This window comes from Fistularia commersonii, chromosome 12 (assembly GCF_037954325.1).
Source record: "Fistularia commersonii isolate RoL2024-O1a breed Wild chromosome 12, RoL_Fcom_v1.0, whole genome shotgun sequence".
Lineage (NCBI taxonomy): Eukaryota > Metazoa > Chordata > Actinopteri > Syngnathiformes > Fistulariidae > Fistularia > Fistularia commersonii.
In genome coordinates, this window is record NC_141295.1 from 8402236 (window position 1) to 8416000 (window position 13765).

At 39.9% G+C, this 13765-nt stretch overlaps 1 protein-coding gene across 1 annotated transcript; it reads left to right on the forward strand.

Moving 5' to 3' along the window:
* Positions 1 to 2280: 2280 nt before the first annotated feature.
* Positions 2281 to 10896, forward strand: ankrd49 (ankyrin repeat domain 49). The gene is made up of 3 exons (XM_086156250.1): positions 2281 to 2312; positions 3782 to 4009; positions 9365 to 10896. Exons 2-3 carry the CDS (start codon positions 3794 to 3796, stop codon positions 9839 to 9841), a joined length of 693 nt encoding a protein of 230 aa, XP_086012376.1. The 5' UTR covers positions 2281 to 2312; positions 3782 to 3793; the 3' UTR covers positions 9842 to 10896.
* The last annotated feature ends 2869 nt before the right edge of the window (positions 10897 to 13765 follow it).

The window sequence follows — 13765 nt, forward strand, 5'->3', positions numbered from 1 at the left end:
TGGGCCATGTTCCGTGCTTCCATTGTCAAAGCAGCAGCTGGAACTGTGCTGGTAAGGTGGTCAGCACCTGTCAGGGTGGCAGCCTTCGAACCTGCTAGTGGACCCCTGCAGGGAGGGATGCCATCAGTAAGAAGACGGCATTCTATTGGGCCTTTCTGGTCTTTGAGGCTCTGGAGGTAGCTGACCGGTATCGGCAGGCCAAGCGGCATGCGGTTTTAGTGGTCGCTGAGCCAAAAACTCAGGTATGAGAGGGGTTCAGGGAGACGACTTCCAGAGGGCTTCAAAGAAATTCTGGTCCATCATCCAGCAGCACAGGAGGGGGAAGCAGTGCTCCATCATACTGTGTATAATGGAAGCTGCTGACCTCTACTCAAGAAATTGTAGATTGGTGAAAAGAGTACTTTCAAGACCTCCTCAATCCCGTCGAAATGCCTTGCAATGAGGAAGCAGAGCCGGGGGACTCTGTAACTGACTCAACTACTTCCAGAGTTGAAGTTGCTGAAGCAGTCAAAAAGGTCTTCAGTAGCGGGACCCTGGGGGTGGATGAGGTTCACCCTGGGTTCCTCATGGCTCTGGATGCTGTAGGGCTGTCCAAGCTGACACATCTCTGCAACATTGCGTGGACGTCGGGGACAGTGCCGCTAAACTGGCGGACTGGGATGGTGATCCCCCTTATTAAAAGGGGGATTGGATGATGTGCTCCAAATACAGGGGGATCACACCACTTAGCCTCTCTGCTAAGGTCTATTCAGTGGTGCCGGAGGGTCCGTCGGGTCGTTGAACCAAGAGGATCCAGGAGGATCAGTGTGGTTTCGTCCTGGTCGTGGAACAGTGGACCAGCTCTACATGTGTTCTGTGGACTTGGAGACGGCTTTTGGACGTGTTCCATGGGCAATCCTGTAGGGAGTGCTCCAGGAATATAGGATACTGAACTCCATTGTCGGGATTGCTCAGTCCCTGTATGTGTCGGAGCATTGCTGGTTGTAAGTCAGATTTGTTTCTGGTGAGAGTTGGACTCTTTGTCACCAATTCTTTTCAGAATTTTCATTGACAGAATTTCTAGGTGCAGCCAGGGCATTGGGGGGATCCAGTTTGGTGGCCACAGGATTGAGTCTCTGCTTTTTGCAGATGATGTGCTCCTGTTGGCTTTTTCAGTCCATGATCTCCAGCTCTTACTGGAGCAGTTGCAGCCGAATGTGAAGCGACCAGGATGAGGATCAGCAACTCCAATTCCTAGACCATCGTGCACAACCAAAAACAGGTGGAGTGCTCACTTCAGGGAAGAGGTCCTGCCCCAAGTGGAGCAGTTCAAGTATCTCAGGGTCTTGTTCACAAGAGAGGGAAGGATGGTACAGGAGATCGAGAGGCGGATCGCTGCGGCGTCTGCAGTAATGCAGACTCTGTACCGGTCCGTCATGGTGAAGAGGGAGCTTAGAAAGAAGTTGAAGCGCTCAATTTACCGACCTACATTCCTACACTCACCTATGGTCACGAGCTGTGGGTAGTGACCAAAAGAGCAAGACTCTTAGAGATGGTTGAGAAGTTTGGCCATATGGGAGGGGCACAGAGTAGAGTCACTGCTCCTCCACATAGAGAGGAGTCAGATGAGGTGGCTCGGGCATCTGGTCAGGAAACTTCCTCGACGCCTGCCAGGGAAAGTATTCTTCCCATATCCATCTGCAAGGAAGCCAGGGAGAAGACCTAGGACACATTGGAGAGACTATGTCTCTAGGATGGCCAGGGAACTCCTTGGGATCCCCCCAGAAGAGCTGGATCATGTGGCTGGAGAGAGGGAGGTCTGGGCCTCTTTGCTCCAGCTGCTGCCCCCCACAACCTGACAAAGTGGCAGAAAATGGATAGGTGTATGGATAAACATATTTCTCAAACAAGTGAAAAATACTAGTGTCAGAAGGCTAGGTTCTATGGCTTTTTATACACATTCAAATTATGCTGTATAAATTCCATTAACTTCCAAAAATTAACAAAGGTAAAATTTTCAAATTGCAGACGAAAATGTAGGACAAAGTTGAAAAGTAGGTCCCTTTCCAAAAAAGTGTTTATTACTGTGAACATCAGTCAATTAAGTGATTTTCGTAACATCCCATTCCAGTAGGTGCTTGGACGAACAAACTCAACCCTGAAGATACTGAAATTTCTAACAACGAAGAAAAGAAAAACACCCATAGCCGCGAGGATGTCTGGGAAATGAAGTTTTACGACAAAGCGCCTCCATAAAATAAGCGGTATTTCACTACATATCCCAAATGCTTTACGGTCGATAGTAATTTGGTTCGAAACTGCAGCACTGACAGGTAAGAAAGAAACAGTGTAGTTTAAGAAGCGATATGTATATATATATTTATATGCATTGCTTCTCTCATTTTTTAAACGTTCAGTCGTTTAAGTACAGGTTGTTGTTTCTTTACGTATAGCCTTTCAGCTACTGAAGTCGTCCCCACCGGGATATCCTCACATAACCCAATGTCAATTTCAGCGAACGACCATTAGCATAATTTATTTGAATAGCATTAATAAATTTCACACGAAGCTTGCGATATTACTGTATGGCTACATACAGCACATGACAAAACCAAACTAAACAGAATAACTGAATAACCTAGCTAGCTACTGTGACGACACTTATGTAACGTCCATTTAACCTGAGTATGGGAGCTATAGATGCCAACGAGCTACATTGCATTACATGTGGACGTTTTCTAAACAAGTCAAATGATTCGCAACTGAACAACGAATCAATATTTTTTATCTTGAATGATTAATATTAGGGTTATTCAGTGCAGAACTTAAAAAGCCTCTTGGATGACGGGTGAATATGAATAAGAATACGAACAACTTTATTTATTTATCCCCAAGGAAATTGTTGTGCCAGAGCTACAAGAAAAATATAACAATGATAAATAATTGTAGAAAAATTGCATAAACAGTAATAAAATAAGAGAAAAAAGGAGAATAAGAAATACAAATAAACTATAAAGTGTCTAAAGTACCAAGTGCAAGATAAGAAGTGCACAAGAGTATGAAAAAATATTGTACATGTAGCTGTTATGAAATATTGCACAGTTATGACCATATATACAGATAAATTATTAAATTTTGAGTTATCACAATTTGCCACGGTTGCCACGACAAGAAGATTTCGCCAGGAATTCACTTTAATCGATGCTTTAAACACCAAAGCATTGATGGTGTGTTGCCTTGACTCCTCTCCACTCATTGTTTGCCTGAAGTCTGCTAGCATTTTCACATTTTCACAATAAGATCTTCAGATTTTCAAAACAGTGGCTTAAGAGGTTTAATTATTTAAATAAGCGTGTTCACAGAAAATATTTTAGATAACATTATAATGATCTGTTGATGTTAATGTGAGATTCACTGCACAGTCATATTGAAGGATATTAACAGTATATATTTACCTTATTAGCGGTGCAATGTGGATGTGCCACATTACAAAAAGGTCTCTGGTTTGAAAGGACCTTGAAAGGAGTTTGCATGTTCTGGGTTTTCCTTCCACAGTCCACAAATATGCAGTAGGTTAATAAGAGACTCTAAAATGTCCAGACCTGTGAATGAGAGAGTAAATGGTTTTATGTCAATATGTGGCCCTGTGATAGGCAGGTGACTTGTACAGGGTGTGCTCTGCCTCTCGCCCAATGACAGTCTCCAGTATCCTGTGTCCTCGAGTGCAGGATTAGCAGGATATATAATTCAAAGCCATTCAAAGTTGTATTCCTTTCAATTTTCAATTCTCTTTCATTCTCAGAATATAGTTGTCATGGAGTTTCCAGAAAATTTCAATCAGCTGGAGCTTCTAAATACACATGGGCACCTGATTCCCCGGGGGGCCAGCACCCTTTGGACTGGAAGCAGGGATGAGGAAGCAGAGATGGAGGATGAGAAGAGCCATAGCGAAGAGTGGTATCTAGAAAAGGAGGAAACTCTGAAACACAACCCTGCTGAGCTAATTCTTTGGGCAGCAGAAAACAAACGTGTAAGTTTTTTGTTTATTTGTTTTACTCCACCTCTAAGGCAGGGGGCCATCTAGCTCTGAGACTTAATGATTTCTAGATGTCATTTTATGAACATTCACAACAATACTGCTTTCCAAGATGTCCTATGATCAATGGCCTATTTAAATGTTGCTGGAGAAATGTTACAGGTTAAATGATACACAGTATTGGGTTCGATAGACAAGGTTGATTTGCTGTGGTAACCCCTGAAGGGAGCAGCTGAAAGGAAAAGAAGATAGAGAAATGTTAAATGTGGAGAAATATTGACATATACATTCTAAAAGTAGTTCACTCAAAAAAGGCAAAACTCCACTTGGGTCTAAGTAATACAGGATTCATATTCATCAGGGAAAAACTCAAGAACATAGAAAATTGATTTTCTTGTAATACAACAAACATGGATAATGAAAGATTATACATTAGACTCCAAATTATATTGTGTTCTGGAAAGTAATTTAAATATACCCCTATTCTTGTATTTGAAGGGCCCTCTACCAAAATTAATCCATCTGGTTTGTTAGGTAGGATTAAAATTTTATTTAGACTTCATTGTGTATACATTACTTAATTTGGCAGCTTCAACATGTAAATCGGAGATTTATTCTGATGTTATAAATATTCTTTTATGGAATAAGAAATTATGACATATTTTATGACGGAGAAGTCTAGATTGTCATTTTTATTTTATCAAATGTTTTTTCTCCTGTTTTTAATTTACACAAATATAATTGTTCTTTTACAATACAGACGCATTTTTATCTCATTATTTTACAATGTATCGAAAATGCTGGTGTAATTTAAGAGAATGGTCTGAGAACTCTGTTTGAAGTCTGACCCGCAGCAATATCCCCATCCACACTGCAGGCTGATAATGAGGTGCAGGACTCCAACAGCTCTTCAAGAGATACATGAGTAGAATCAGAATCAGAAATACTTTATTGAGGGGAAATTGAATAGAAATGTAAATAAACATCACATGAATCAGAAAAAAATTAGATTACTAGGAATTTTTGGCAGTCGCCATAGACATCAATATGCTTGTCAACTGAAGTACAACTGTACTACACCGTTCTCTAAATCACTCAAAAAGGTGGGGACACCTTGCGAGGGCTGAACTGCTTGTCCAAAGTACACAGGATACCTCAATTTGCTGAAAAACAAAATAACTAATTAAAATCAACCAAAATTGCACACAATGTTGAAATTTTCTCTGCCTCCTCACCATAGTCATTCTTTCGGTAACTGTTCAGATTTGAAATGACGTCACTACCAAAACACTGGAAAGGAGCAAAATGAAGTAACATTTCACAAATTACCAACATAATCAATGTGTTTCATTTAATACAATTGATCACGTTCTTCGTCCCTCGAAGACTGTCTGAGATGATGCTTCCAATAAATTATGATGAATTCTGAACTCAGCCATGACCCTCATCTCAGCTTCGCCATCCAATCTTTACATCACGCTGGGCTGTTTTTAACCATTCGAGTCAGTGATTGTAGTGCTACTAGATCAGGCCTGGCCAACCTGTGGCTCCCGAGCCACAAGCAGCTGTCACGTTCATGTCGATTTTTGTGTTTGTGTGTTGTTTTTTTTGCTGTGCACGGAGAACGCTGGGGCGGCACGTGATTGCACAAGTAAACCCACAAACACAAAATTCAACATGAACTTAAGAGCCGCATGCGGCTTGGGAGACGCAGATCGGCCAGGCCTGTACTAGAGGATGCTGCTCACCATATTATGCCCTCAGGCTACCTTAGTGGGGCAATCTCCCCTAGCCTTTTCAGCCTTTCAGTGGAGTCAGTCCTTAGAATAATTATGATTAGTATTCTATTTGGTGTGGTTCCTGCAGATCTCAGATATGCAGTGGTCAAACCTCTACTGAAGAAGCCTGGCCTAGACCACAAAACATTAGCGAACTTTAGGTCCATCCCACAGCTGTCCTTTCTCTCTAAAATCCTGGAGAAAGTTGTTTTCTGGCAGTTGAAGGGTTACCTTGATGAGTATGGTATGAGTATGGTATCCAGGAGATTTTGAAGACAAGCCTTAAAGTACTACATAGCACAAAGTCCACACTACTCAGAGTCTGTAACAACATTCTCCTGGGGATTTAACCTCGGTGCCTATTTCATTCTCTTGCTCTTCGAGCTGACTGCAATTTTTTGACACTCTGGACCACCATATTTTAGTTTTCCCCACTTGCAGAACCTAGTGGTCACTTGTGGTTTTGGGCTGGTTTGAATCCTATCTGTTCTTAAAATTCAATGAAAGCAAGATAGAACTGATGGTGTTTGGGCCTAGTGGGACCTGTGCGCCCCCCTCTTAGCTTGGGCACTTTGGCTCACTATGTGAGGCCAATAATAAAAAAAAACCTTGGTTTTATGCATGACAGAGATTCTAAACTGGATGCTCAACTAGGGCTGTAGTTAAGTCTTGTTTCTTTCACCTATGACTGCTTGGGAAACCAAAACCCGTCCTTTCCAGGCAGCAACTAGACACATCTATCCATGCTTTTATTGCTGGATTACTGCAATACACTATTTTGGGGCCACTCAGTCCTCTCTCCTGCTTGCAGCTGGTGCAAAATGCAGCTGCACAGCTTTGACTGACAAATTCGCATAAATGAGAGCACACCACATCCAACCAGGTTTCGCTCTGCTGGCTGCCTGTGCATCTTAGAGTTTTTTAAAAAATGATTTTTATTCCTTTTGAAATCTAAAACGCGTTTGCCCCACTCTATATCTCAGAGTAGCTCCATCCCTTAACTTCAGCCTGGTCCCTCGGATCAGCTGACAAACTGCTCCAAGAGATTCCCATGGTAAGATGGAAGTCCAGAGGGGACAGAGCTTTGTCAACCCTGGCTCTTAATATTTCAGAACAATTTATCTTTGTCACTGAGGCACCCTCCGTCCCTGTTAATTTTTAAAATTAGTCTTAAAAGATTATTTTATTCCTTGGCCTTTGACTCCACTAGATATTATTGAATGAGTCGGTTTTAAACTTATTTTACGGATTACTGTTGCTGTCCGTGCCCTCCCGCACTTTTACAAATTTAGATTTCATGTTTTTAATGAGCTGTTCGTTTTATTTCTTCCTGCACTTTGACTTTCTTGTTTTTATTGCGGTTGCTTGTCCTTTGTTCAACCCTGCCTAAGTATATAGTACTTTGGTCTAGCCTAGCTCCTGCTTTTTTAAGTGCTGTGCAAATAAAGGTGATGATCATGGATGGTCTTGGTCTCAAGACTTATTGAGGGTCTTGATCTCCTCAGAATACATTATATATATGGTGGATTCTGTATTTTTAGTCAAGACTGATCAAAACTACGGCAGATTTATTTACAAAAATTAACTCAGAAAAAAAGCAAAGGCTCCAAGTGTTTTTCTTTTTCCTTGTTTTTCTTTTTTGCCACCAACCCCCACCACCTTTCCCTGCCCCACCCCCTTCACTCTGATTCTCCTTCTAATCAAATAAAAGCATAGATTGAAGTACAACCAAAATTTCAGTTTGACCCTCACTTAAACTTTAAGTTGTTTTTAAACTCTAAATCCTGATGCTTTACTGGTGTGGATCGCAGGGCCTCATATACTGTAGACAAACAACCATTCACAGAACTGGGCATGTTTCCATTTTTTTTTTTGTTGCCTCCATGTTTATGGAACATAGGAGGAAACAGGAGAACCCGGAGGAAACACATGTCGAGAGAACACGCAGGGAAAAACATGCAAACTCCACACAAAAAGCCCCGGAATCAAACCAGGGTACTTCACATGCATGCACCTTGGCCTGTTTGGATCATGCTTCCAACACTGACATTTGGTTTGGTATCACATGATACATACCTCAGGCAATACTGCAGTTGACCATTTAGTCTCCACAATCAACCCACATATTACCTTATAGTACCTTAAAACCCAATTAAATTTTGTTTATTTAAATGTTCATGTGTTATGAAATTATCTCCTTTGATTCTTCTCTTCTTCATGTGAGTGACCTAGCACCCTCTATTGACAGGGCACTACTGACAGGGCTCTTGATTAATGATTACTTCATAGGAAAATTGCATTTATGTTCTGTTAATACCTTTGGAATTTCCATACTGTCTGTTTTGTAATATGATATTTGGACAGAAGTAACGGAGTCAACTTGCAGATGAAGACCAATGAGTGCCAAAATGTTTATCCTTAGTCTGTGAACATGAGGAACTCTTTTTGAAAGAGTCAAAACTACTAATTCATGTATCTAACAATGTTGTTATATTACACAGAAGTAATGGTAAAAGTCTGCTCTTAAATCACATTGTTGTTACTTTAACAAATAAAGGAAATTTCAAAATATGTTTTTAAGTCCAAATACCAATAGTGCTGAACGTGTGCAGTATCTGTCTCTACGTATCTGCTTTCTCTAGACTGTAAACTGTCCCCTGATTTTCTCTGAAAATTCCAATTCATATGACTTTTGACATGGTATAGAATGTGACTGGTGATTTCTATTTATTTGCATATTTTGAGTTTGTCTTAATAGAACTACTTGTTTTATCACTTTACAAGGTTTTAAGTCTATATTAAGAAATACAGTTGCCACTTTTGTTGTTCATGGTTGGTCTCAGTTTACTTCAGTAATTGGTCACAAGTGTTTATGTTTTCACGGTAAATGTTAATAAATTCAGCTGTCTAGATCAGGAATCTCCGGTACCGGTCCGTGGATCATTTGGTACCGGTTCACAAAGAAAATCTTTCTTGGCACGAATTATAATTTATGCTTTTGACCTTCCGGATATTGTTTTTAAAAATGTCTGTTGCCGCCTTCACCTTCCTGTTACACTGTCATGCAATTTCACACATCAGCTACCACAAGCTAGCCCTTGAAAAAAATGAGCCAGATACAAAAGTCGCTGGAGAGCTGTTTGCGGGTGGAAACGAGCAAACGATGCCAGCAAAAAGAAAACTACATTTAAAAGTAAAGATCAAGATTCCTATCTTAAGAATCGGGCTTATCGCAACAGGTGATACACAAGCTTCCAACCCGCCATGCATTATTTGCTGTGAACGGCTTGCTAATGAAGCGGTGAAACCCTCAAAACTTGATTTTTATTTATTGTATATTAATATAGTGCAAGATTATTGTAATTTTCTAATGTGTAATCGTTGTATTCAAATTAAATACTATGAACTGTCAAAAGTTTTTATTATTTGAACACCAGCGCCTTTAACTGGTCCGTGGAAACATTTCCAAAAAAGGTTGGAGACTGCTGGTCTAGATCCGGGACAATCATAATCGTTACGTGCCATCCTCTATTATTTATTTTCCTTCTCTTTTTTCTTTTTTCTCTCCCAGCTTTCAACAATCCAGCGGGTCCTAACAGCTGATCCTTTGTTGGTGCACTGCTGTGATGAGGATGGCTACACTCCACTGCACCGTGCTGCATATAGCGGTCATGTGGACGTGGTTTCTGCTTGTATTGCTGTTGGCTCCAAGGTCAACCCACGCACCATTGATGGCTGGACGCCGCTTCACAGCGCCTGTCGCTGGAGTCATGTTGCCGTAGCATCTTTTCTCCTGCAGCATGGAGCCGATCTCAATGCCCAGACCAATGGAGGACTCACACCACTGCACCTTGCTGCTTCTTATACAAGCTCTTCAAAATCAGACTCTGCCCACACATTAGAACTTCTTCTCTCCCAGCGGCAGTTGATGCCGGGTCTCCGCAGCCAAAGTGGGGAGACAGCCAGTGACCTAGCGAAGCGAAGTTGTCCACATAACTTCCTGTTTGAGATGGTAGAAGACTGTTCTAACGTGCTACCTATCTCATGAATGGACAACCATATTTATTTTGATGTCCAACTCAAGAAGTATGCGCTTCTGATTTTGATAACAACCAGTAAGGAAATTAAATGGATGGGTTTCATTTTGGAGTGAATGTCCGATGCGTAATGAAATATATGTAAATGTCTCTGAGATTGAATCACTGTGTGCTGCTCCATTAAAAATTATTAGAAACTACTTTAAATACAATGCTGATGTTTCATGTTGACTCATTGTATCAGGACCTGTTTAGATAATTGTTGGCTATTGAATATCCTGTTGAAAAATAAAGTTGCTCTGTTTATAAGAGTCTGAAAGTAGGCACAGCTTTTCACAAAGCTCGCATTCAGAAGAGATAATGGGGAAAAAAAATCTCCACATCTTTTGTTATGAAAGTTAAATTAATATATCCCCAAAACGTTACCTGCAACATGTAATTTCACACTGCTGCTCTATGCTTGTATTTCTTGTAGTGCATATGATTTATGGTACAATATACATGGCTAGATAACAGCCCACCTACCCTTCCATTATTTATTATGACCAAACTGAAAATTTTACAATTTTATCCTAAAAGTTTTCAGTTTTATGAAGTTATGAGTGGTACTATCCATGATGCTACACTAATATCAAAATTTCATAACTTATCTTCCAATATGTCTTCACTACAATCATGCCATTAATTTTTGATGAACGTATTTGAATTTGAAAGAGCAGTAGCAGAGGTTAGATGTTTATTTAAGAAGAAATTTCTCAATTTTTGAGTCCTTTGTTGTTACACATATATTTGAGTATATATGTCAGAGTGCCCACAAAAACAAAAATGAACATTTTCTAATTACACTATGATGATGGTTCTCTACATCCTGTTCTGGTTAACCAAGAAAGGGAAGTGGGAAAAAATGTTATGCTATGATGTGCAGGAATAGTAACAATTACATCTGTCGTATTTAAAACTAGATGAATTGACATCTGTGTCTTCCCTTTGTTTCCTTCCCTCTAATTTCTCTGTTCCCCTTATCATGCGCACAGGGTCACTAGGATGCCAGAACTAATTTAAGGGGACAAAAGGTGTGAGATGGAATTGATTGACTGCCTATATGTTGCCTTTTGATCACAAGCCACGTGTTGAGACTATTCACTCTCACGTCTATGGATCACTTGAAGTCTTCAATTAATCTACTGCATATATTATAAGACTGCAGGGGAAACAGGGTGCACGTGCTGTCTGACACAGAGAAGTCTCTTGGGGTCAAACCAAGAACCAAAAGAAGCCAAAAGAAAGTGCTAGCGGCTTTACCGTCAACATGAATAATTGCTCATTAATACAGTTGTCAAAATACTTTTTGATTACATTTTCAATGCTTTCAGTCATATGTGCAAACAGCCGTCATTTGAAGACAGTTCCTTGAATGACAGTTGCATTTTTCAGTTTCTTCATCTTTAATTTTTAGAAGTGTTAGTGTGAAGCTCTCTGTTTGTGATCCTGTAAAATTATTTTTTTGTAGAATGTAGATAACCCAAAATTCATAGTACTGGAAAAGCAGTGACAAAATGGAAAATACTGACTTTGCAAGTTATAAGAAAAAAGATACCTATAATTTCCAAAGGAAAAATCCCAGAATACCACCAAATCTGTCTCTCATATGGAAAATGATAAAGCTTTGCATTTCCCATACCATCCACAGTTTTTGTTTTCTGCTTTGGTGGAGGATCTTTGTTGTGCAGGAAAAACATAATTGTCACCTGCTACTCATAGAAAATATTATGTGAATTATTCTCGAATCAAGATTTTTGATTGTAAGAGCTCAATGACCACAACAACAAATAAAATGCCTAGTTGGTCATAGAACCAAATGCTTTGGTTCTTAATCAGCCAAAAAAAAAAAAAAAAAAATGACATCACAATCATCTTTTCTCGAAATATCTACCTATTTTTTCAGGCAGGTATCTATATGTTGAACTTGCAGTGTAACTATTGAGAGGGGATATTGTGCGACCGCTGTTAATTTCACATTTGAAGGTCTGCTGTTTTCTACAAACCACATTGTCCTGTGGTAATAACCTAAGAAAAAATGTACTGATTTTACTCATAGCGAATCCCAGTAGACAGAAAGACTAAAACGGATGTCATCTGTCAAAATCTTTACTCTCACAGGTGCTCTCAACACATCTCTTATTCTATTGTGTCCATTCTCACTTGCACTGAATTTCATGTTTATCAATGACATTTCCAGTTCTTCTTTTCCACAAATACTTGAATGGGTCTTCTTCTTCTTCTTCACCTTTTGGCTTTTCCCTTCAGGGGTCGCCAAAGCAAATCAACCTTCTCCACTTAACCCTATTCTCTGTAACCTTCTTCTCTCACACCAACTACCTTCATATCCTCTCTCACTACGTCCAGAAATCTTCTCTTTGGTCTTTCTCGAAACCCCAATTCCAGCATCCGTCTACCAATATATTCACTATCCCTCCTCTGTTCATGACTTAACCATCTCAATCTGGCTTCTCTGACCTTCTCTCCAAAGCATCTAACATGTGCTGTTCCTCTGATAGACTCATTCCTGATCCACTCCCAGTCCCTGACTCTTGCCTTTCCACTTCTCTCTCTGCTTCTGAACACGCCTTCCTCCTCTCCTTCTGTGACCTAAAGTAGCCCAATTTCTATTGGTTCCCTGAAGGTCATTGGTACCAATGGCAGTCATTGTTAACCCATGCCTCGACCAATCCGGTTTGATCTGGTTATTATGATTGAGTCGCATGTTTGGTTTTGGCAAAAGTTTTACGCCGGATGCCCTCCCTGACGCAACCCTCTGCATTTATCCAGACTTGGGACCGGCTCTCGCCGCCCTGAGGCTGCGTTAAAAACTTGAATAGGTTTTTTAAAATCATAAATGGTTAGGACTAGAATATTTGGCTGTGGTTTTAATGAAACAGACAACTGACACAAATCTTCACCTTGAACGCCTCTTATTTTCTATAGCACTCGGATCTATAGATGGCACAAACCAGAACAGAAGCACGTTCGCCTCCACCAAAAAAATTGTATCATGTTGCATTCTTGACAGTAAAGTAAACAAGAACAGAACTTACAGTAGATGGCAGCAGTGTGGCTTCCGGGTCTCTAAATACCATTTTGTCTTGTTAGCAATTTACCTTCTTTTCCTTTGGCTCCAACACCCTCATCAGCAAGATGTCTTTGTCAAAAAAGAGAAAAGTAGATATCGAGTGTAGGGTTTTCAAGGAAAAATGGACCACTTCTTAATTGTTTGTTGAGTTTGATAAGAAACCTATGCTTGGTGTGGATGAAGCAAATTTTGGTGCCACTCTGAGACTCGCCACGGCGAAAAATACAACGAAATGCACAGAGAACTGAGAGGACAGAACTGAGGCTTAGTGTTCTTGAAATTGCAATTGCTTTTCTTAACGAATCTCAGGTTGTTCGTCATGTATATTTCAAAGGAATAGTTCATTGTATATAAAGATTATTGTAATTTCCTGTTTTCCTTTACACTAAAACAAAGGAAAAATTTGGACTTGCACAAAAATCATTGTGTGTTACACAGTGATTTTACTGGTCCAGGTCCCTTAACATCAAATTTGGCCATATGTGGCCTTGGACCAAAATGAGTCTGACACCCCTGGATTAGATATTGGTGTGTTTTATGATTGATGTACAAAATATTACAGAAATGTAATCAAAATGGATGGAGAAATAAGAAGAGATAGAAAATTAAAGAATATCCAATGGGTAAAACGTATTATCCAGAATTAAAATGTAGAAAGCAAAATGATAGTCTTGTTCCTTTTCTACATGTAAGGATTTGAAAACAATAAATCATCCTTCAGTTTTCAGGGCTTTTTCTGAGACAGTTCCTGTTGTGATGTATTTTTTTTATTCTTAAGATGTAAGATGGTCAAATGCTATGTTGT

Excerpts from the sequence above, each read along its gene's own strand:
- ankrd49 (XM_086156250.1), top strand. The coding sequence starts at position 3,794 with ATGGAGTTTCCAGAAAATTTCAATCAGCTGGAGCTTCTAAATACACAT. Across the intron at positions 4,010-9,364 it reads GGGCAGCAGAAAACAAACGT|CTTTCAACAATCCAGCGGGT; the intron begins GTAAGTTTTTTG and ends TTTCTCTCCCAG.